This window comes from Ptychodera flava, chromosome 14 (genome assembly GCF_041260155.1).
Source record: "Ptychodera flava strain L36383 chromosome 14, AS_Pfla_20210202, whole genome shotgun sequence".
NCBI classification, from domain to species: Eukaryota; Metazoa; Hemichordata; class Enteropneusta; family Ptychoderidae; genus Ptychodera; species Ptychodera flava.
The window spans coordinates 10,333,371-10,356,802 of NC_091941.1; the positions used below are offsets into that span (position 1 = coordinate 10,333,371).

Below are 23,432 nucleotides of genomic sequence, written 5' to 3' on the forward strand. Positions count from 1 at the left end.
GTATTTATGTCTAAGAAAAAAATCACCATACTGTTGAAAAAAATCACCATATTGTTGACTTGCTTCTATCGCTGCTTGACAATGTTTTTGATTTGATTTGATTCCTCAAGAGTGCACACAACCAATGCTTTAAACGTTGAGGTCGTAACGACCCCTCAAAAGGTTCGATGATCCAAGCTTTACACAATTTGGTGTTATGTAATTTTATTTAAGCATAGATATTTCATGGTTTGTCCACACTTCAACATTTTGTGTAAATAGAAGATTCTTGTCTCGTATAGCGTAGGTAAAGATGTTCAATGTATCTCAGATCTAGTCTAAAGTGGAATGACAACTGCCAGCATTTGCAGAGCGTCTTCCGCGAGATTTAAATGTTCCCGGTGTATGCATTCAATGTCTGTGGTCGGAAACTGTATGGAACTCCAGGTACACAGAAACCAATACACGCAGAGCTAAATTTGCAGAGACACCAAAACTTAATTGTTGAAAAACAAATATTTAGAAATAGAAAATTGTAATAACAGCAAAAACTATATCAATATACGACCCTTATGACCTTTTAAACGACGGGGAAAAGGTATCACACAATATTGACCGAAGAGCCGCCACAAACAAACAAACGCCAATAGGGAGTAAATGATCGCGTGTAAACTTATTGCATGTTACCTGGCAACGGGCACACTTGTGTCTATGACCTTTGGCACAATGAATCGCCTGCAGTCAGACTCCCTGTCACGTCATAGTGGACGATTGACCCATACCATGACTTATCACTGCCCCGCAGAATCATGCTATTAAATTCCAATTATTGGATCACAGAGAGTTCTTTTCGTCAAAAGAGAACAATGAGTTTAGGGGTCGTTGGGGCTGTAGTGACGACACAAGGCACATAAAAAAGTGCATCTTCGCTGTCCAACTTTTTACAGAACGCTGACCTCCTTATCAAGCAGTGCGGAACGAACCGGGGATACGAAAGGGTAAAAGTGACACTAGACCCCAATACTACTGTAGGAAAATTCAAAATTGGTTTCGTTTCTCAGGAGATTACTTATCTAATTTTTAATTAAAACGACTAGCACTATGGGTGGGTTATAAATTGGTAACATTTTCTATGCTCAAAGCCTAATGATTACGACTGACTATAAATATTGCCCATTCTATGAGAATAATTCTCGGAAAAAACCATTAAAGTTTTATTATGAAGTTTCCTACATCCAGCTGCAGCTACTTCCAAACCAAAGGCCTACTCGAGTTTCAAGACATCCATAATTACAACCCGATTGTTAGTTTTGTCATGACGCAAACAAAATGGTAGAGTCGTACTGTGGATTGTTACCGGGTCGAGAACAGTTTCACAAGTAATTACAAGGAATTATATTGATGTTTCTCACTGAGTCGTGAAATTTCACATTCTCTGATGAATTGCACTTCTATCTGTCTCTTAACTCGGTAATCTGTGTTGGCGTAATCTTTTTTGGTATGAAACTTATCTGGGAGATTAACACAGCTGACTCGAAGAGACGGAATTGCGCGTAGCGACGAGAGCGACACCAAAAGAATCTTCACAATCAGCTATGCATGTTCTAGGTTTATCACAAACAGTCCCTCTATCCCTGGATAGAGGGACTGTGGCTTAACCCACTTCAGTACTGACCGTTGTGGCTATATCACCGCCCACGCGTTCACAAAAACAGTTGTATTTACAAGCTTTTACCGGTTATAATTGGTCAAAATACCTGCAAAATGTAAAAAACATAAATATTTAGAAGGCATGAAAGCTAAATTTCGAGCACATACAGAGAACAAAATTAAATCACTACATTTTTAAAAGTCACAAGAATTTACTGTTTCGCCAGGAAATAGCAATTTATTATGTTTTCATCACCATCGATGATCCCAATATTAGCTCCGTACCGTCTCTTATTTCCTGGCTCGTAGCCAGTAACAGAAGGCAATTCACTGCTCTATATGAATCAGCCTTTTAACTTTCTGTGAAAGCGGAGCCATGTTTATAATTTTTTAATCTTAAATGTACGTAAAAGTTCTTAGAGGGGTAGTACATTAAACAGATTAAAAAGCGTAAGAGGTACTCCACACGGTAAATTGTTGTCGACGATGGAAGTAATCTAGATTGATCATATTTACAGGGTTACCAAGAGAGAAAGTTTCAAGACAGTGACTTTATAAATAATATTACTCAACATGACATTATTGGTATTGGAGAAACTTGGCTCACAGAACAATTGAAACATACTTTTCACATTCCTGGGTACTATGACTATTCTGTTGTCCGAAAAAAGAAAAAACAGAGGGGTGGTCTTTCACTTTTGGTAAAAAATACTATAAAGAAGGGTGTAAAAATGGTTCATTCAGATGTTGAAGACATGGTGTGGTGCAAACTTTCAAAAGTTTTTTTCAGATTACAACAGGATATATTATTTGCTTTGTTTACAAACGCACCAGAAAATTCCAAACATAAGTCTGAATCATTTTTCGAACGTTTAGAACAGTTGATCACAAAATATAGCTGTTCTGGATCTGTCATGATTTTAGGGGATTTTAACGCCAGAGTAGGATTACTGCCAGATTTTATTGACAATGATTTCTCAAATCATATACCAGTTCCACCAGGATATTCTGTTGATACACATCTTAATCGCTGCAATATGGATAAGATCGAAATAAGTATGGTAGAAACCTCATAGATTTATGTAAAACCACAAATACAAGAATTATGAATGGCAGACTACCTGGAGATATTTGTGGAAAATTTACATGTTACCACTGGAATGGAAACAGTGTAGTAGATTATGGTCTTGCAACAACAGACATCATCGATAACTTTGAGTATTTTAAAATACACAATTTCACAATTTTCTCAGATCACTGTCAAATTTCTACTCTTCTCAAACTAACAAATTTTAATCCAAGCAGTGTTAAGATACTGTGAATTTGTTACAAATGCCCCAAAAATGGAAATGGGATAAGTTATGTGTTTTTAATTACACGGATAGATTAGCATCAGATGAGCTACAAAAGATTTTGCAGAATTTTTGAATACTAATATTGGTAATAACAAATCTGACATTAACTCAGCCACTAAGCATTTTAATGAGATCTTCGATAAAGCCTGCAGTGGAATTTTAATAGACAAAAGCAGAGAAAGAAAAATTTAAAGAGAAAGAAATCAAAATGGTTTGACAAAAACTGTGATGCAGCAAAAAGGGACCTAATAGCAACAGCAAAACTATTAAACAAAGCTCCATATGACAGTCAGTTAAAAATTATCTATTACACAAAGAAAAAGAAGTTTAAAAAACTTGTTAAAAATAAGAAATTGCAATTCTGGCAAAACAACTTAGACAAACTAAACAGTCTACATGCCAACAATTCACATGATATGTGGAAATTGATCAAGTACTTAAAAAATAATGATAAACATAATAATACTGGAGATTGTGTCTCAGCAGCAACATGGATGGAATTTTACAAAAATTCTTGCTCAATTGAAAATGACAGGTATAGTGATTTCCAACAGCAAATTATTGATAGTTTAACATCTGAAGAAAACTAAGAATCAGGCTAATCAGCAGCTGGATAAGTCAATAACAACTAATGAAGTGTTATCAGCAATTAGAAATTTAAAAAGTAAAAAGCAGCAGGGATTGATGGGTTTTGTATAGAGTTGTTAAAACATGGTTCCCCTTTCTCTGTAAACCCTTAGCTAAATTATTTAATGCAGTTCTAGATACATCCAACTTTCCAGACATCTGGAATACAAGCATTATGACACACTTATTTAAAAAAGGAGATAAATATGACCCGAAAAAATATAGGGGCATTTCTGTCGGAAGTTGTGTAGGAAAAGTTTTTTCTTACATTCTAAATGAAAGGCTAAATAGTTTTTTAGATGACAATCATATTATACATAATAATCAAGCTGGATTTCGCAAAAACCATCGCACAATAGATCACATATTTACCCTGAAGACAATAATACATAAATATATTAACAATAAGCAGAACATTTATGTTTGTTTTGTTGACTTTGCTAAGGCTTTCGACTCGGTATGGAGAGTTGGTCTTTTCCATAAACTTCTCAAAAATAACATTAATGGCAAATTATACAGACTTATAAAACACATGTACACCAACACAAAAATACACATCAAAACAAATAATTTTATCTCGCCCAGCCTGAAAGTTGAAAAAGGAGTAAAACAGGGCTGTGTTCTAAGTCCTAGTCTGTTCAATTTATATGTCAATGACTTGAAAACAAATCTAGACAAAGTAAATACTCAACCACCAGTGTTGAATAATACCCCAGTTAACTCATTATTTTACGCTGATGACCTAGTCTTAATCTCTACTTCAAAAGAAGGTCTGCAAAGGGAGTTAAATACACTACACACATTTTGCTCCAATTGGAAACTTGATGTTAATTTACAGAAAACCCAAGCTATTAATTTTAGTAAATCTCCTTTGGTAGATAAACACTTATTTAACTATGGTAGTACATGCATCAAATCTGTTAAGAGCTATACATACTTAGGACTGACAATTAAATCAAACGGTAGTTTTAGTGACACAATTACAAATTTGGCTGATAAAGCAGCAAAATCTTTGTATAGTTTAAAAAGGATTTTATGCACAACAAAAAAGATAAAATTTTCCCTACATCTATTCAATGTTTTCATTAAACCTGTTTTACTGTATGGCTCAGAGATTTGGGGACAAGATTTCATGGATTACAAGAAGTGGGATAAATCAGCAATTGAAAAAACTCACCTCAAATTTTGTAAGAACATTTTACAGTGTAATAGACAAGCTTGTAATGCCGCTGTGAGGGGTGTGAACTAGGACAATTTCCACTTCTACTTGAGATCAAACTTAATATTGTTAAACACTGGCTTCATATCGTACAACTGCCACATTGTAATCTTGCTAAAGAAGCTTTTCTGGAGCAAATGGTAAACAACACTAACAATAGATCCTGGTTTAACTGTTTAAGTGCTTTAATTAAAGACAATGGAATGGACTTTCTCCTTGATAAAGCTCCATCACTTAAACACCACAAAGTTATAACTGGTTTAATGAAAACAAATTTAACAAACAATTATGAAGTCTTTTGGAAAAAGTTGATCACTGATGAAATAGTAAACTAAGAATGTATGCCACAATAAAACGTAATTTTAGATTAGAACCCTACTTAACACAGTTGCAAGGTGAGAAAAGAAAATTGCTCACCAAACTTCGCATTAGCAATCATGATCTAGCAATTGAAAAGGGGAGACACACTGTTCCAAAAACCCCAATTACTGAAAGATACTGCAATCAGTGTAACACCAACAGTATTGAAGATGAAACACACTTTTTATTAGTCTGTCAGAAATACAAAGTCCAAAGAAAGAACTTTTTCAGTAAAATCAATTTCCCAAACGACGATACTAAAAATCAGCTTATTTCTCTACTAACAAAACAAGAGTTATCTTTTAATGAACAACTTGCAGATTATATTTTTACTTTATATAAACAAAGAAATACCTAGTTATATTTATTATTAGCTACTATTATTATACTGTAATACTTTATCTTTATTGAAGAAAATTTTAACTTATTTTTGTATCACACTTTTATTGCCACAAATGTGATGTAAATCCTATATTTACAAGCAAGCAATAAAAATATTATTATTATTATTATTATTATTATTATTATTATTATTATTATTGGCCACTTGGTGGCGCTAACTCCCACAACAGTGGGCTTCCCGGATTGCTAGTTCCTTTTGGCTGAGCTTCAATATCAAGCAATGGACACAACTTTTACGATTGGTAACTTAAAAGGTTTTAATAGCCTTTGGTATATTTAAGTCACAATAACAATCTTTAACAACGGAAAAGCAATTAATAAATTATGTAATACCGGTCGTTATCCTAATCTAAATGTTATTCTCAGCACCATTCAATGCCTAAAGTGCTAAGCTTATAAGCATGTGGAAATTTCTGAAATTTCAAGATTCAATTTCCAAACATCAATATAAAATTTTCATAAGAAGTTTGTGGTACAACCATCAATCAATCAGTGCACACATACTGAGCACATTTATTGATACTTCAAGACCACCGGCTGATATACAAAGGGGTTTGTCACGTAAGATACAAGATACTTGCACAAAAATTAAAGAAAGTACAGAAAATGTTGAACTATCAACATCTGAGCAAAATACTGCAATACAGGTCATGAGCAGGAATACTACTGAAAGTTACACAAGTTTCGATGACTTCAAAACTGATTTTAGTGACAAAGCTTAAAGACTTCTGTAAGGGCTTTCTCTCATTATTAAAAAAAATAATTTTGAAGTATTGTTCCCTGGTTGCATGATCTGCAGATATTGTTTCCATAATTTGCCATATGGAGGAAATATCAATAAAAAGTGAAACTCATCTTCGACACTTCCATTAGAACACAGTTTACAATGTCTTGATAAAGAGTCAATGTTACGGTTTTTCCTTTCCTCCATGGCAAGAGGGAGAGCAGAACATAGAAAAACTTAAACATGCCAAGATTTACAAAATACAAATGTACTATGATTAATGTTAAGATGGAGATTCTTCTGGTTCTATTAAGCTCTTAAACTGCTTATAAGTGTGCAATTTGGGTTTTATAGTAATGTTAGATGTCCTTTCCATTGTTGTTTCATGGTACCTGCTATTCTTACTTTAAACGCTGTAAAGAATGTTTTATTGCCTATTTCCTGTGTTATCCAAATATGGCCAAAACCGTATAAAAATTGTTTAACTGATGTTGCCTATGTACGCCTACCTAAAGTGTCTAACCTATACTTCATTAAATAAGCTTGTCTTGGAAGTCTTCCAGGGGGCATGTCAGTAAGATTTACCCAGAAATGAATATAAGGCTCAAGTGTGTGATAGAAATAGGCAATAAAACATACAGAATCTCTTATTCTATGCATAGTACGCGGCGGCCGGTACGTATCACTCCACTCGCAACTGTAAACATACATTGTTTCCGGTTGACCCCTTGCGTTTAATCTGTGTCCTCTTTCGTTTTCACAAACATTGCTCAGTCGCTCTTTTACTGTGTCTGCTGGGTGCAAGCAATGGATTGCATGACCCTGCATTCATTCACAAGCATGTGAATATAGTCGAACTATAAGCATTCAAATATAGTTATTCGGTTTTTTAAAAAATATTTCTGGTTAGGGCAGAAACAACTCTTGCTAAACCCATGACTAAAAAAATTCGTTAAACTTTGTTGCGGTTGTTCTGTCGCACGGTACGGATGAAACACAAGGACACGCAAATACGTACAAACAGCTGTAATTAAATGGCATATCTTTGGATTATTTCGATTACTTTATTACCGTATAATATATCACTTCGAATAACCTACTACCTAGATTTGCTCAAAGTCTGTGGGCATATAAATATCAAAATAGAATAAATTGAAGGAGTAAACTTTAGCAGACTCGCGTAAGTGGTATGTTGCGCAGATCGTGGGGTAAACGCGATGGCCAGCCGGTAACTGCTGCCCAGAAAATGCAAGCGACTTGGCCAGTCCACTTACTACCATACTGCATAACGTGAAACTAATACATCCATTACACCGATTATAAATCCTTTCATAGGTCTGTTTGCCGAAAAAGCAGAAGCCTGAATGAAGTGAGTCTCACATCCCGATGCACGGGTTCAGTAGCATATGAGTCAATACATGTCATTCGGTATATTGTCACTCTGATGTTTCTTTTCAGCTCTGCAATAATTTTCAAAGAGCTATGAATGGGTCAGCCTAGACTTGATATAGTCGCCTCAGGAGTGTCCGATGGTACGTGGATGCATAATTTTCTGTACTAGACTTACCATAGACGACCATATGAACTATAATCGCACAGATTCGGAGATCTTCTAATTATTGCAGAGCGGAAAAGAGGTTAAGTACTGATGGCATACTGAAACCATGAGATTAATAATCGTCATGTTTCATAATTATGATATGCCTAAGCTACTTATGTTCTATGTAGGCAGACTTGTGCAGGTCGTCTCCATTACTGTTTACTTTGAGTGGCTGATTTTTCTTTACAAATTTAGAAGTATGGCATTTTATACACAATATTGTATTACCGTAACTTGTGTGCATATGAATAAATAAACAGGCAAATAGGTAAATAATACATATCACATGGCATATTACAGGGAACTTAGAATTCTTGTTGTTGTTTATGTTATATTGTCATTTGCCAATAAAATTGAAGACTGTTTATATTGTTTATTGTTGTTGTTGCAAATGCCCTTTTCATTGTATATATCCGGGGTTGCGTTCTAACCGATCGGAGTTTGTAGTAAAAGAGATTCGACTGTGCGTGCAGAAGATCATCATGATGCTAGTAACTGATTTAGATTCCATAGCTATGAAATCATACCATGGAGACTCCTATATTTCTATACACGCCTGCACTGGTGTACATATTTTATAAAGAAGTTAGAAGGTGGAGGTACTTTCCATTTTCTGAGTGAAATGCACGTTCGACAGTGGACAGTGAGCGGATATGGTTTGTATCAACGCCATCACCGGCGAATGACTGGCAGCACTGGCAGGTGGCGCTGCTCCAAAGGTGACGGCGACCCAGAGTGAACCGATAGAAGTACAGCCAATCAACATCGCATGACAGGCGAATGATCGACCCGGGTCAAATAGTTCAACCGCAACACCGGGGCCATATGGAAGTGTTTAGATGGCAAAGCGAGGTTTCAAAGTAATAGTTCGGGTTTGAGCACACAGCCCGAAAGCTGTTTTTGTAGTATCTATGAATGAAATAGTTCTTCAATAAAGAATAATATGATAAACTGTTTAAAACTTTGCAAATGTTTTTGAAACTATGTTGTTGTGCTTGTTTTTAGATAGCGCAAAGAAACGTGACTTGGCAGCTACTAAAAAAGCGAAAAACAATACAATGAAAATATTCAGCCTAAAAAGGGTTAAGCCCAGAACAACTTAAAATTCAGACATTTCGGCTTGAAAGGATCGGTGTGCGACAATCGAATGAGACGAGGGCTACTGAACATCGGAGTAAACTGAGTCAGGTTAACAACTTTCTCTTGCGAGAAGTAAAGGAAAGTAAGGAGCCTTTATTGTTACCCGTTGTATATTATTGGACTCTGGGTCAGCCTAGATTCTATTCGTCCGCTTACGGCCTCCGTGCCTCCGACCCCATTCCGTCTAGCCATGGAGGTCTGTGCTACCTTCCATGGTCTAGCCTGGAGGTCCACTTTTAGCTTCCCAGAATGCAAAACAGCTTGTTTGAAAGTGAATGGTCTCCAGTGGAGACGATGATGTCACTGGCGTCCCTTTGAAAGTCAATCAGTCAAAATGTTCCTCTCATGATTGGCCTATGATCAAATGGGTGTTGTCATTAATATTCGTTATGCCATAATATGGCACATGTTCTCTGGCTTGTTTATGACCAACACCCATTTAATCATAGGCCAATCATGAGAGGGACATTTTGACTGATTGACTTTCAAAGGGACGCCAGTGACATCATCGTCTCCACTGGAGACCATTCACTTTCAAACAAGCTGTTTTGCATTCTAGCACGGTCCGGGACCGTGATTCTAGTAAGCTAAAAGTGGACCTCGAGGCTAGACGGAGTGGGGTCGGAGGCAGAATGCTGTAAGCGACGAATAGAATCTGGGCTGACAAAATCCATTTAAACAACTAGTATCGAAATATTTCACTTAACTTTACTGATGTTCCCGTTCTAACAAAACGATTTCATTCATATACTTTTTATCTGTGAATACAACCTTTGTGTACTCTCTGAGCAGGCGATTCGCCTACGCAAGGGGGCCGTAGCTGTCAAGTTTAATGTTTAAGAACATTCTGTAAAATTGGGGACAATTTCATTTGTTTTTGACTTTATTAAGGCATACGGAATGTCCATGCCTATGGTTTTAGTGCAGTGTACTGAATGTGTCATATATCAAAACTATTTTGCGCTATAAATTGTCCAAACCTTTTGTCGATGCAATTAGCTAAAGGTGATCCGCGCATGTGTGTTTTAACGATTCACATTTGACAATTCTAAATCAACATCCGACATGCCTTTATAATGAGTGTTATCGGTAGGTGTCGATACCTTATGCACCAATGTCCATGCCTCTTTCAAAATGTAGAGATAAACTGTCATAGTGGTACTACACCTACAGTCAATTTACACGCATGCAGTCGAGCAAAGAATCTATATCCACTCGATTGACGGTACACTTGTTGATATTCAGGAAAATTCTTAACACACTCATGAATACAGATGATTGATACATGTCACACGACATAATGAAACCTGTATTGATATTTATGCACAGTAAGTTTTACATGGAAGATGTTACCAATACAGTAATGACACCCAGATCAAGGCCTACAGCAATGCAATTTCGTCGACCAATGGGGAGATTTCAAAATGAAATGTACAAGTCTTTGATATGTAACCTGTCCTCTAGCTTTGATGCTTCGGGTTGGTATAAGCATATGCTATGCTTCTGATAGAGAGCAAATGTTTGGTACTAAGTGCACCTGGTGTGGTTTGTGTATCTTGATTGATCGTCAACCTGGTGTACATCCCGTTGAGATGCATGATACACGTTTGAGCTTTGCAATTTCTACAATAAGTTATGGGCTACTGTACAGCGTCTCAGAAATCTTTGCCAAAAACGATTGACTGAATTCATCGTTTTTATTGAATCATTTCAAATGATCATTTCAGGTTCTCCATAGCCCTGGTTTCAGACTCCTCGAGTGGTTGTAAATAATGACAATCTACCAATCATATAAAAGCTTACAAGACGCCGCACATTGTCGGAAAGTTATCATCAGCTGTATTCGTCATGTTTCAGAATTGTTCTCGTGTCTTCAACTAAAGGTTTCATTTCATAATTGACTCGAAAGTACAGTATCCACCCCGCAGTCTGGTAAGCTTTATTCCGAGTTGCCCAGTGGAAACTTCATATCTCCAGTTTATCTTAAAGTTGACAAGAACTTGTATGCTATGAAAAAGACGAAGGCCTATGGGCATATACTATGAAGAGATGTATGTAATTTACACTTTCAGATTGAATCATAGACAGCCGCTCCACTGTCTATGATAGAGTACTGCTAAAATTTTGCCGCAATTTTTTTGTGATATTATTAGCTATAGGCCTACAAATGGATAAATAAGATTGGACGGCGTGTATATACGTTAGGCCTACATGTAAACAAAACATTGAAACAGTCATCTTGATGATACTACTAACACACACAGGCCTACTAAATTCTTTCCCGCGAGACAAAATGTACAAAGAAATTATTCTCACATTTTCAAGTTTGCTCAAGTAGAATTAGGCCTAACCAAGGGCCTACAGAGGCCTAGGCCTATATCACAGACGTAAAAAGAGGGCTTTATATTATATATTTAAAGTAAAACAGTGTGTGGATGTTGCAAAATCAGGGGGTAAATCTAATCGCAAGTACTGGTCATTGCTGAGAGGAACAAATCAAAGATCATACACAACTGTAGTTCTTGACCAAGAATCAAATCTTATACTTGATAAAGACAAAGTTAAAAGAGTTTTGGTTAACTATTGGCAACATCTAGGTGAACGGAACCAACAAAATTTAGATCAAAATGATAAATTGTACCAAGAATCTAAGTCCTTTGAGACGAAAGTTATTGAGTCTGTGGATATTTTTGAGAAAGACTCACCAAAAAAAATGGATAAAATACAGATTTCTAGAGAAAATATCAGTAATATTATCGTAAATCTAAAAAATAATAAGGCTTGTGGTCCTGATGAAATAACCCATGAAATCATTAAAGGGGCGGAGAAGTTATAATTGATTCCTTAACAAAACTGTTTAATTTATGCATCAATTTAAAGGTTGTGCCAAGAGACTGGGGAAGAAATATTATTATACCATTACACAAAAAGGGTGACTCAAGGAATCTGAATAACTATAGAGGAATTTCATTGAGTTCAGTAATTGGTAAAATATATAACAGAATAATTGAGAAAGAAGTAACAAATATAGTTGAAAATAGTAATACCCTAGGTGAAGTTCAAGGAGGGTTCAGAAAGAATAGACGAACAGCTGATCAAATTTTCATCCTAAAGGGAATAGCTTCAATTCGCAAACACAACAATAAACATACATACATGGCTTTTTTAGATTTCAAAAAAGCATATGACAGTGTTTGGAGAGAGGGACTTTGGTATATGCACTATGGAATAATGGGATCAAAGGGAAGCTCTGGCGTGTGATAAAACACACATATGATCACATTGAAAGCAAAGTCTCTTTTGGTAATATTGACACTTATTATTTTGATCAAAATGAAGGTCTCAGACAGGGATGCGTTTTAGCACCAATTCTATTTGCAATATACATAAATGAATTCAAGAAATTATTAAATGAATCATTTCTTGGTGTCAGTATTGATTCTGAACTTATCTGTGGCCTCTTTTTTGCTGATGATGTAGTTCTATTAGCGCCAAATGAAAAACAAATGAATTCCATGTTATGTATTGCAAATAGATATTGTAAATTATGGAAAATGTCAATCAATGAAGAAAAATCTAATATTCTAATAGTAAATAAGAAAGTTGATAAACAGAAAGAGTGGATGATTGGGGAGTTGAAGATAAAAGAGGCAACTGAATATAAGTACCTTGGCTACTGGATATCTCGCAACCTATCTGACCACACTCATTTTGTGAAAATCTCTGAAAAATTTGATAATTTATTTCCTCTGATGAAGGCAATTCTTGGTAACCATGGAGATATAAATATAATTGATTATGGCTTTTCCTTGTGGAATCACATAATGCGTCCATCAATTGAGTATGCTGGGGAACTACTCGTCCTCAGCACAACAGACTTAGAAAGTCTTGAGCGAATGCAACGCTTGGTTGGCAAATTTATTTTAAAGGCCTGCAGACACACTGCTAATGAAGCAGTACTTGGTGACCTTGGCTGGAATACAATGAGAAGTAAACTAAATATCATGAAACTGAAATACTACAAAAGATTACATGATATGGTCAACTCCAGATGGACCAAACAAATTTTTAATCACATGTGTTTAATTAATTCACAGGCAGGGCAGAATGAGAAGTTGTGTTGGAACTGGCCAAAATCTGTCAGCGATATACAAACGAATTTAAATATCACAACTATCCACAACCTCACAGACAAAAACATTAAAGAAATCATTTTAGATGATGATGAAAAGACATGGAGAGACAACACAACCAAAAAATCCACCTTAGCTCATTACCAAAAATTTTAAAAGAAATTAAAATGTGAATCATATTTGAAAACTATGAATGAATTTAAAGGTGCCCAATTAAAGTTCAAAGCAAGGTCATGTACTCTGGGGATAAAGTATGAAACAAGACGATGGGAAAATGGAGAGGATGATTATACCTGTCCATGTTGTGGTAAAGAAGATGAGACATTAGAACACTTCTTGTTTAAATGTCAACACTTCTCTACTGAAAGAAATAGATTAATGGCTAAGACAGAAGAAATTCTCTTGAATGACAAAGAAATGAATTTATATAAAGATTTCATTGAAAGAAAAGGGTTGATTTGTTTGTATTTAGGAGATTCAACTGATAACTACAACCCTGAATTAAGCTACAAAATTGATATTATTTTTAAACAATTCTTAGTCGAAGCTGTAGACAACAGATGGAATTTTTTGATCTAGCTGTTAGCATTCTAGTTTTTATTATTATTGTTGCTGTGTTTTTTTGGTTTTTTCTTTCTTCTTCACTCTGTACTTGAAATTTATTTTTCATCAGTGTTTTGCAGCTCCTAATGTTTTATTTAGTGAGCCCCTGATCTAAAAGGGATTCAGCAAATAAATAAATAAATAAAATACGTCCATGAATACACAGAATGTGGTGTCCGAGTTCATGAAGACGGTGACGACGACAAAACAAAAACAACAACAACAACAACAACAATCATCATTAACGATACTTTTGCCGGGTAACCTCCCCGCGTATGATGTATGCACTCGTTGGACGCTGAAGAGCCAAACCAGTCGACCCCAGCACATATGAAGCATTCATGAAATCATTTACACGGACCTGATAGGTCCAGTGGAATTTGTAGTATGGTCGTTTTGTGTCCTTTCCACATTCACTGTCTACATGTTAGCGAAACGAAACGGTTTCATCCGTTAATATTAACAGTCTATTTCACCACGTCTGTTTGTATGAATATCTCTAAGGTTACGAGTAGGTCCCTCCTGAATGTATCGTCCTTGTGACCAAAAAGGACTTTGACCCTTTTAGGACCCTCTAACTCGGAATCTCTCAACCGGGTCAACTGGTGAACGTGCAGGTTTACGACTGGTTACGCACCGGGCTGATTCAACACCGTGGGACAGGAAAGTTCTCTGCAAACTTTCGTCCTGGGACGCATACATAATCGTAGACATCGCTATCCTGTACCTTCGGCTTCTTCTGTTTGGATTCTACCGTAGAAGGTGACGAGTCTTTTAGCCCGTGTCGGCATAAAGTCTTGATTTTGTCGCCGATGCCCAGTGAGTACCATACCTCCATATCTACAGATAGCGCGCCACTGCAGCATAGCAATCAGTGTTGGAACTTATGTCGTACGAACCGCAAAAGAGACTGAAGTTCTCTGAAAGTAGGACACTTTGACTTCTGAAAGCATAATCAGCTGCACAGCTGAGCTGCTGTAATTACAGGAACTGTCGCAGCTCCTCCGCAGTGAAAGTTTGAACCCGTCTCAAGGTACGGGAACGCAAATAGGGAATTTCCTGGTGAGAGGTGACCCGCACTCAGTGTTATTATGATGATGTCGTCGTCGGCATTACCACCGTGCCAGATTTGTCAAGAAGCTTCGTCCGGATATCATTGTGGGGCATACACATGCGAAGCATGCAAGGTAAATTTTTATCAACAGCTGATCAAGAACTTGTACATATTGACGATATCGAAATGCGTCGTCCGCAACTTGTGATATTTCACATTTACACATTGTTGCTGGGACGAGGAAACGCTTCAGTTTCTTGTCTATCCCTGACATTCATGCTCTGATAACGGTACAATGTCATTCGTTCTGGAGCGCAGCACGAACGTTTTTTGGTCATTTCAATCTTGTTATATCTAACTCCTGTGATATTTCAGGTTTCTGAAATTATCTTCACCGTCGCTAAATAGAGAGCTACTGAGCTCTATGTATTTGCGTTTTTTCGCTAAACAAATGAGAGATGGTTTAGTGCGGGAGTACTACACTACTACTACACGCCAGCACATCCCTCCCGATCTACTTTTAGGCTACTACATACCATAATACAGGGTATCATATTGCATTATTCTGAATAATTTCACTTATGCATCACACTAATGATGACACATCTATGCTTCCTGAACAAAGGAATAATATCAATTTTTGATTTTCAATATGGGAAGGTATGGCTATAACTCCATAATCACACAAATGGTCATTTGCATGAGCCAAATATCAGCACTGAGTCAGACAACAAGGATGACCCAGATTGATTTGCCATAAACTGCATTGTTGCCCCATCTTGAGAAGATCATGTCTGTATCCATGGAGAAGTGTCTACCATATGTACAACAGGTGATAGGTTCAACAAAGCCTCGGGCAGAGGGGAAAAAAATCTAAATGGTCCTACATTTATTTACTTTGGCACACAAGGTATTGGAACAGGAAATGACACATAACTGTAAGAATTCAAGTCTGTGCAAAGTAAATGTGAAATGTTGTTTGTATCTTTTGGTACAATTGTGAAATCCGGGGTTAAATATGCAAAGCCTGGGATATCTCATGAGACTTTTTAATTGATTCAGTAAAATGTCTGAGAGCTTTTCTCAGAGTGCCAATTCATTGGCCAGATTGTGTAGATGGTCTGTAGTGAACGCTATAACTGCTTACGGCAAATGTCTGTATGTGGCAGTTTCCTTGTCTTGACATGTTCATACGTAAACAATATTTCAAGTCAAACTTGTTCCACATTTTTGTGGTGTAAGTAATGGAAGGACATCAAAGCCTTCAATAGAGCGTTATGCAATCAGGAATATCGGTGAGGCATGGAACTCCGGTGCGGGAAAAGTAGATTCCAACCTCATTCCAAGCTAATGTATTATTCCATCTTGTATTCCAATAATAGAAACCAAAGACATAGACTTACTAAGTCTAGTGAGAGATACACAAATAACCTGTCACGTGACACTCCCCTGTTGTTCCCAGTCATGAGTAATCAGCTTTTTTCATAAACTTGTCCAGAGAAACTCTGTAGATTCAACATACTTTGGTCAATAATAGAGGAAGGTTTAGTTAAGGTTCTGAATATGGCTTCCTGGTACCCCTAGTCTGCATCTGTCAGAGACATTTGTTTTCATAAAAAGAAACATAATAATTTTGCAGCCCATTCATATCTTGTTATTTGCAGTACTGTCACCTGCAAAAACATCTTGTTGGCTAAAGCCCAATACAAAGGATGTTATGTAAGAAGTTTGAGAGCAAGGCAAACAAGTCCTTTGCTACTACACTTTCCAAAGTGACATATTTGTGAATTAACTGTTTACCTGGGAAAGTTTACCGACATGTTACTTTTTTTCTACAAGGGCCGTTTCAATATTTAGACATTCTCCATATCTGTCATCCTTCACTAAGATGTTTTTCAGTGCAGAATTATGTACAGCTCAGCCCAAGTGTTTTTCTCTCTCTGACCTCCACAGAGGGAAATGGAGTGAAAAGATTAAACAAATATCTTCATACCGCAGGCTGCAAGAAGCCACAGTATTCCAATAATTCAAATTTTTTGATGGCCCTTTTCCTGAAATCGGTCAAGATCATCATTAGTATCTTTTTTATAGTCTGCAATGCCACAAACTTTTTTCATGCCAGGGAAAAACTTGGAGTTGAGATATAGTATAGGGTGGTGTTAGCTCATGTACAGTAGCATCTAGGTGGGTCTATGGCTATACAAGGTGAGACAAAACAGGTATTATTCTCTACCTGTTGCACAATGCCAGTGTTTTCCAATCCCTACAGTCAAAGGGCTATGTTATCAAAGTTAATGTCGGTTGATTAATTTACATAGTTACCCAACATTTCCCCCACCCCCTTCCATGAATTGTTTGAAAGTCATCCAACAAAAGAAGATCTTCTCGTAGATTAGAAAGTGAGTCACTACATAACAAACTCTATTTCCAAGTTTGGCACTGTCGACCCACAACAGTTTGTGGATAAGAAAGTGTGTGTATTTTCTTCGAATTGTCATTGAATCACCCTCTTTGAACTAAATGATTAAAAGCAAATGTGCCGGTACAGGTGGCAGAGTCTTTTTTCTCTATATGTTCTCTGCTGATGTTGCTTCTCAATGGTGAATCAACACTAACAGCAAGGAATGAGCGAAGATGGAACCATCTCCACATCTGATTTTATTTGTAGCAACATTAAACTGTAACTTTTAAATTATTTTCTTGTATTCTTTTCCTTATTTCTGTCAAATACAGTTTCTAGCTGTACTCTCAAAAGTCATGTCCGGAGGGCAGGAATCCAACCACAGAGAACCAAGAAATCTGGTCGTTGTTGTTATTTGTATTGTTGTTTATGTTTAGATTAGTTTCACCCAATGCAACTCTCTCCCAGCAAACATTGTATGTTGAGAGAGAGTTGCATCGGGTCACTTAACGATAGTGTCCTTGTAGTGTTTCTTATGACATCTACATTACGTTTGAATCAACAACAGCACAGTGGTTATGTTTGTTGAATTTTACTGGTCAACAACAACAAAACGATTAATATAAACATAAACAACAATACAAACATCAACAACAACAACAACCAGTTTTCTGGCTCCCCTGTGGTCCATCCTGTCAATAAGACCTTTATATATGTGTTATGTTCATTGTTACTGTTTTGACAACTTAATTTTAGTCAGACTGGAATTCTTTTGTCAACAATGACATTAAATTTTCAATGCAAAGCATAGTTTTGGTAAAGCTGATACTTTTGTATATGTATTTCAATATACTCTACCAAAAAAAATTTAAAAAAGCTTTTTATTTTGGATAAGAAAAATAATGAAAATATAATGAAGCATTACAGTTCACATCCCCATGACTTGCTGAAAAGGGAATTCCAGTGTAGAGAGCCCAGCAAATGAGTTTTTATCTTTACCCTAATACCTGTAGAATGTAGGCAATGATGAAATCTATTGACTCTGACTGATTGTGCCCTCTGCCCATACTTTGCTCTGACACTACTTTTCCACTCAATTCTGAAGCTGAAACCACGAGTCAGAGAATTCATAATGACGGAATCAAAAGAGGAAAAAAGAAAGTACTGGCAGCAATGACAGCGTTTGTCTCCGGTAGGGACTTGAAGAAAAACCCTGTTTTCTTTAGGGTTGTAAGTAAGCCCGGAAAAGATGAAACTAATCTGCATATGTAATGAGCGGTACGTGAATGTTCATTTCAACTTTGTAGCTTATAGCTACTCAACCAGGATGTGTATACTACAATCCTTTGAAGAATCCTTGGAATGGAGTTCAAGACAGTAGGATTTTTGCATCCTTCAGGGATATCAGGTGTCTGGAGGAATCAATTATTATTTAACCTTTTGAGTGCCAAAGTCAATTTTTGTTGCCTTTATAGAATATGACATAGCCAGCAACTTTTTTCAGATCTTGACAAGTTTTTTCAGATTTTTCCAAAAATTTTGGTCAAAAATTGCAGCCACTGAAATGTTATGTCCATTTGGTCCAAAATTATCAAAAAATCACAGAAAAATTCATAAAGATAAAGTAAAATGGTAAAAAGGTAAAATGTTACACTTAAATTTTGGTGGGAAAAATTACAGCACTCAAAGGTTAATGTGCTCAGATGCTTGACAATTTCAAATGAAAAAGTCAGAAATCATTGGTTATGATAAACATTGAGTAGTTTACTTGTTGAAGTTCTGTACTAAAGTTTTCAAGAAGTCACAGCATAGGAAAAAGATGACAATATTTTTCTGTGAGACCCTGATCTTCAAATAGGTAAAGAATTATTCCCATGGTCATAGAAGAATTCACATGTAATAATATAAAGGAAAACATCCACATAAACTGAAATTAGAATCCGTTTGCATGCAATATTTTTGAAAATATTGTATGTAAAACATATATAATTATACCTGTATTCAATATCAGCATTGAATTCACCTGCAACAGAAAAAACACACCGAGAGAGAATTATAACAGTGTCACATCTCTCAGCAGGAGTGTACAGGATTTGTTGTTGAATAATAAACAAACGGTGAATCCTATTTGAAAAACATTAATCGTTTGTTTAAATCATACTGGTTTAATGCCATAGAGGATACAATAATCATGCAACACAAATTGAATTTTCCAAAACTTGATACAATTCAAACTCATGTTGTGACGAAGCTTTTAATACTTCCCTATGAATAGTGGAATAGGAGTTGTCGTTAGCTGCTAACAATTTTTTGTGAATTGATAGAGAACACCTTGCAGAATTGGTTTTTAACTGATACATGAAGTTTCAAGTGAACTGAGAGTTGCAATCGTGTAAAACTAAGCAAGATTAGACTGACTTGAATTGTAAGTTGCTTTCACTAATACATGTAAAACAGCTTTCTCATCTTCATGCTTTTGCCAAAGGATGTTTATCTGTGATGTTTTCTGTGCTATGACAGATTGGAAAATCAAAGCAAGGTTATTCCGTATATTGCTTCAAAAATTTCCATTTTATCTCTTTCAATACATGATACTGTTTCTTCTCTGTAGATCAGTCTTATCCTGTCAGACTCCAGAACATCATGTTTCCGTTTCAAAAGCTTCTTAGTCTCACAGTGATTTGACAGATTTCGCTCCTGTTTTATCCCTCATCAACGAGTTCGGAATATTTTCCAAAACAAGGCACTTGAGAAAGGATTTAAACCCAGGCTATTTTACCAGAATAGCACTAGCAAATATACAATCCTAGATAAAGCTACATATCCTTTGCATGGATTCACTCAGTCTTTTTTCATTGGGACAGGTACCTGCAGTTTTGTGTGAAAGCGAACACAATGGAATTTACATTTGAATCAGGGATAGCGCTGATCAGATCAGTCTAGGCTGCCTGTTTGTCAATGTTGTTTGTCCAGTGCTAGTGGCCGGCCACCCTAGAATACCAAGTGGTGATGATATCATACTGGAAGCATGGTTCACCAGCTTCAAAGGTCGTCGCAACCACCCAGACCTGTTTTCATCCCCGGGTTTCATCCCCACAATGATCAGCTCTGCTAGAGTTATGTTTGATTCAGATCACACAGTCAAATCCCCATCTACAAAATTTTTGTTGAGATGGTGACATAACTGTTATTTAATTAGATCACTTTTTTGTTCTCCCTTTGCTCTCAAGCGGTGTAGTTAGCAAACAATACCAGTGTGGAGAGTGTAGACCACTAGCGTGATATATCATTACAGCTGTATTGTTTAATCAACCCACTCAGCTAGCCTTTTGTAGTCATCCCGCTTGTAGCCAGTGCTATGCATCGGAAAATGTGACCGCAACATCCAGCCATTCCATTATCTTGATTGTATCTCGTGTATAGGTGGATAATTACTAGGTAGCAATTCCACGATCCTTCCAATCTTAGACAGTACACATTTACAAATTACTGTCTGGCTCAATTGTGTATGTCTTTTGTTTGCTCCATTGGCCACCATAACACATCCCAAAATACTTAAATAGGTCAGGAAAAAACACCTTCCTAAAGAAAGGAAAAATACGCATGCATGTATGGTGAGCATATGTGCAAATGGTATCTTTAAATTGTTTTGCGCCATGTCTTATAAACTCTACTGAATGTGATTAGAAAGGTACCACTGCAACAATTGAGAAATTCTATGTGAAGAACCCGGTTTGTTTTAACTTATGTAATCTTGTAAGAGCACTCCAGGTAGCACTCAAGGTAGTTTGCAAATTGTATCGTCATGTCCAAGTGCTTGTCAGATACACAATACTTGATAGCATATGTACACTCACTTCAACTGACAAGTATTTGAAGGTAATACCTGTACCACAGCAGGAGAAAAAAAGGTTGCCTGGCACGTAGCCAAGGTAGAGTACAAGAATGTGTAATACTCTACGTTTGACTCCATCAAAACTGTCCTTTTCAAGGAAAAATCCATGTACTGGCAATGGTCGTTTTTGAATGAACGAAACCAACAACAAGGAAACATAGCTGGACGGTATGAATTCAGTGAAATCTTCCCTGAAATCCATATCTTTGTGTAACGGTGTTGGATGCTTTCATTGATTTGAATAATAAAATCCACCGAAATCGATGGATCCACTTTAACATCAACAAATTTTTTAGTAACCTTCAGTTATAATTTCAGTTAAAAACTACAACATCAAATGCAGTTCATAATAAATTTTTGTCATTTTCTTAAGCAGGCCTGTCTTTGTACTTGAAAGGCATTTGTTTATGCTGCTGTTGCCATTAGCAACTACAATATTCATAAGCAATTTTTATCCAAGGTTTTTCCGTTCTGTTTTCTGTAGGTGTGAAAAGATTGTATTGTGTGTTACCTGGTAATTCTCTATAATACACATTGCCTCAATCAAATGTCTATGCTCACAACTGGCAAAAAATGGTAGATTTTATTTTCAAATCCTCTTTCACTGGATTTGTGTATTTTACCTTTTCCATTGAAATATAATACCATTCTCTTCTGACAACCACAAACATTTTTATGTCCAGAAAAACAATTTTCATTTTTGGCTCTTAGTTTAGATTTTGTTGACAACCGTGTACCTTTTACTGCATATGACTGATACTGTATGAGTAAAGTTGACCTCTTCATCCCCATTTTCATGTATGGAGGTCCAACTCTGCCATAGAAAACAGTGGATTGGGTCGAACCATGGTGGTGAAAGGGTTAAGCTGGAGTAAGCCCCTTAATTGTAATTATAGCAATGGGGTAACCCATTGGTTAAGCTGTAAAGTTATTGTTGGCTAATGCACTTTTCTATATGTCACTTATTGATTGAAAAGAACAATTTATTCACCAGTTTGTATGGTCATGACTGGCGAGAAATTGTTGAAAACCTGTTTTGTAGGCTTCACAGATAGTAGAATTCAAATGTTTTTCAGTTGGAACGTTTATTCTATGCCATTGGTAATATCCCACAGTCCAGTACCTAGTGTATGGTATTATTAATCTGTTCTCCCCGGTTCCTTGTAAACTGGTCCACACTCACCATTGATGACAGTAGGGTTAAGTTTAATGCCTACGTTGTCCCCTTCATGATGACAAATTGGCACTGACAACAAGTCGTATGAAGTTGTACAAGAGAGAAAGATTTAAGAATGTTTATGTTCCAAGGTGATATTTCTCATTACAAGATTGTATATTACAGTAGCAAGGATATAGTTACTGATAATGTGAATTTGTCAAGAAAAAACAGATTTTGGATAAATGTAACATAAGAACATCGTCAACAAGGTATAATATTATTGATGTGTCTCCTTGAATGTAAGAAGATTTGATCATATTTCAGAACATTCATAGACTAGTGATAGAAACTGACCTCACCTTGATGCGAAATTGATATCAAGAATTCTATGATTTGCTTACAGCGATTCTTCTTGCGAAGTACAAAGACCAATGAGAAAGGAGAGACGCCAAAATATGTTTGTCCCAAGGGCAACAAGAAATGTGACATCAACAAAACAACTAGAATACGATGTCAATACTGCCGTCTTCAAAAGTGTTTTGAAGTTGGTATGGCCAGGAAAGGTAAGCAGACTGTTCATTTAACTGACAGCTCGTTTTGGTGGTGCATTTTGTAATCATGGGAGAGTCACCCACTAAATTATGGCATTTACTGTAAAAACAATAATTATTCAATGGGAGTTAATTTCACAGACAGATGAAATCCATTACATTAAATTCCAGTGAAAGTGTTAAATACATGTAACAACAGACTCTATCATTTTTCTAGCAAAATCAGTGAATTTAAATTTAAATGAAAATGTCTTAAACATCAAAATAGTGAAATTAAATCCCCTTGAAAATTAATGGTTTTACATTATATTGCTGCAGAATTGCCTCTTTTTGTCTTTATGAATTGTCAGCAAAATCCATCAAGATTTTTTTGAGCCAAGGACCAGTATTAATATTAAGGTACACTAGTGATGCTTGGACACAGTTCGGTGTTACTGTATACAGCTTTATCATTGTCAGAAACTTAACATAACATTACCTATAACCATCATAATGGTGAACTCTCTACAACGAATTTGGTGACCTCTGACCTCCGGATTTGCCCACCCTTGTTGATGGTTAAGTTGAACTGTTGTTTTGA

General features: G+C 36.3%; 2 protein-coding genes across 3 annotated transcripts in view; one reads left to right on the forward strand and one right to left on the reverse strand.

The window, feature by feature from the left end:
• Positions 1-23,432, reverse strand: part of LOC139149306 (myosin heavy chain, clone 203-like) — a 38,693-nt gene that overhangs the window by 8,569 nt on the left and 6,692 nt on the right. The window lies entirely within an intron of this gene.
• The window catches only part of LOC139149304 (nuclear receptor ROR-gamma-like), a 32,395-nt gene continuing 23,355 nt past the window's right edge, over positions 14,393-23,432 (forward strand). The window contains exons 1-2 of one of the 2 annotated variants that reach the window (XM_070721000.1): positions 14,393-14,979; positions 22,705-22,864. In XM_070721000.1, coding sequence (XP_070577101.1) covers positions 14,884-14,979; positions 22,705-22,864 — 256 coding nt within the window. In that variant the 5' untranslated portion in view covers positions 14,393-14,883. The remainder of the gene's footprint in view (positions 14,980-22,704; positions 22,865-23,432) is intronic. The other variant, XM_070721001.1, reaches the window with a different exon arrangement.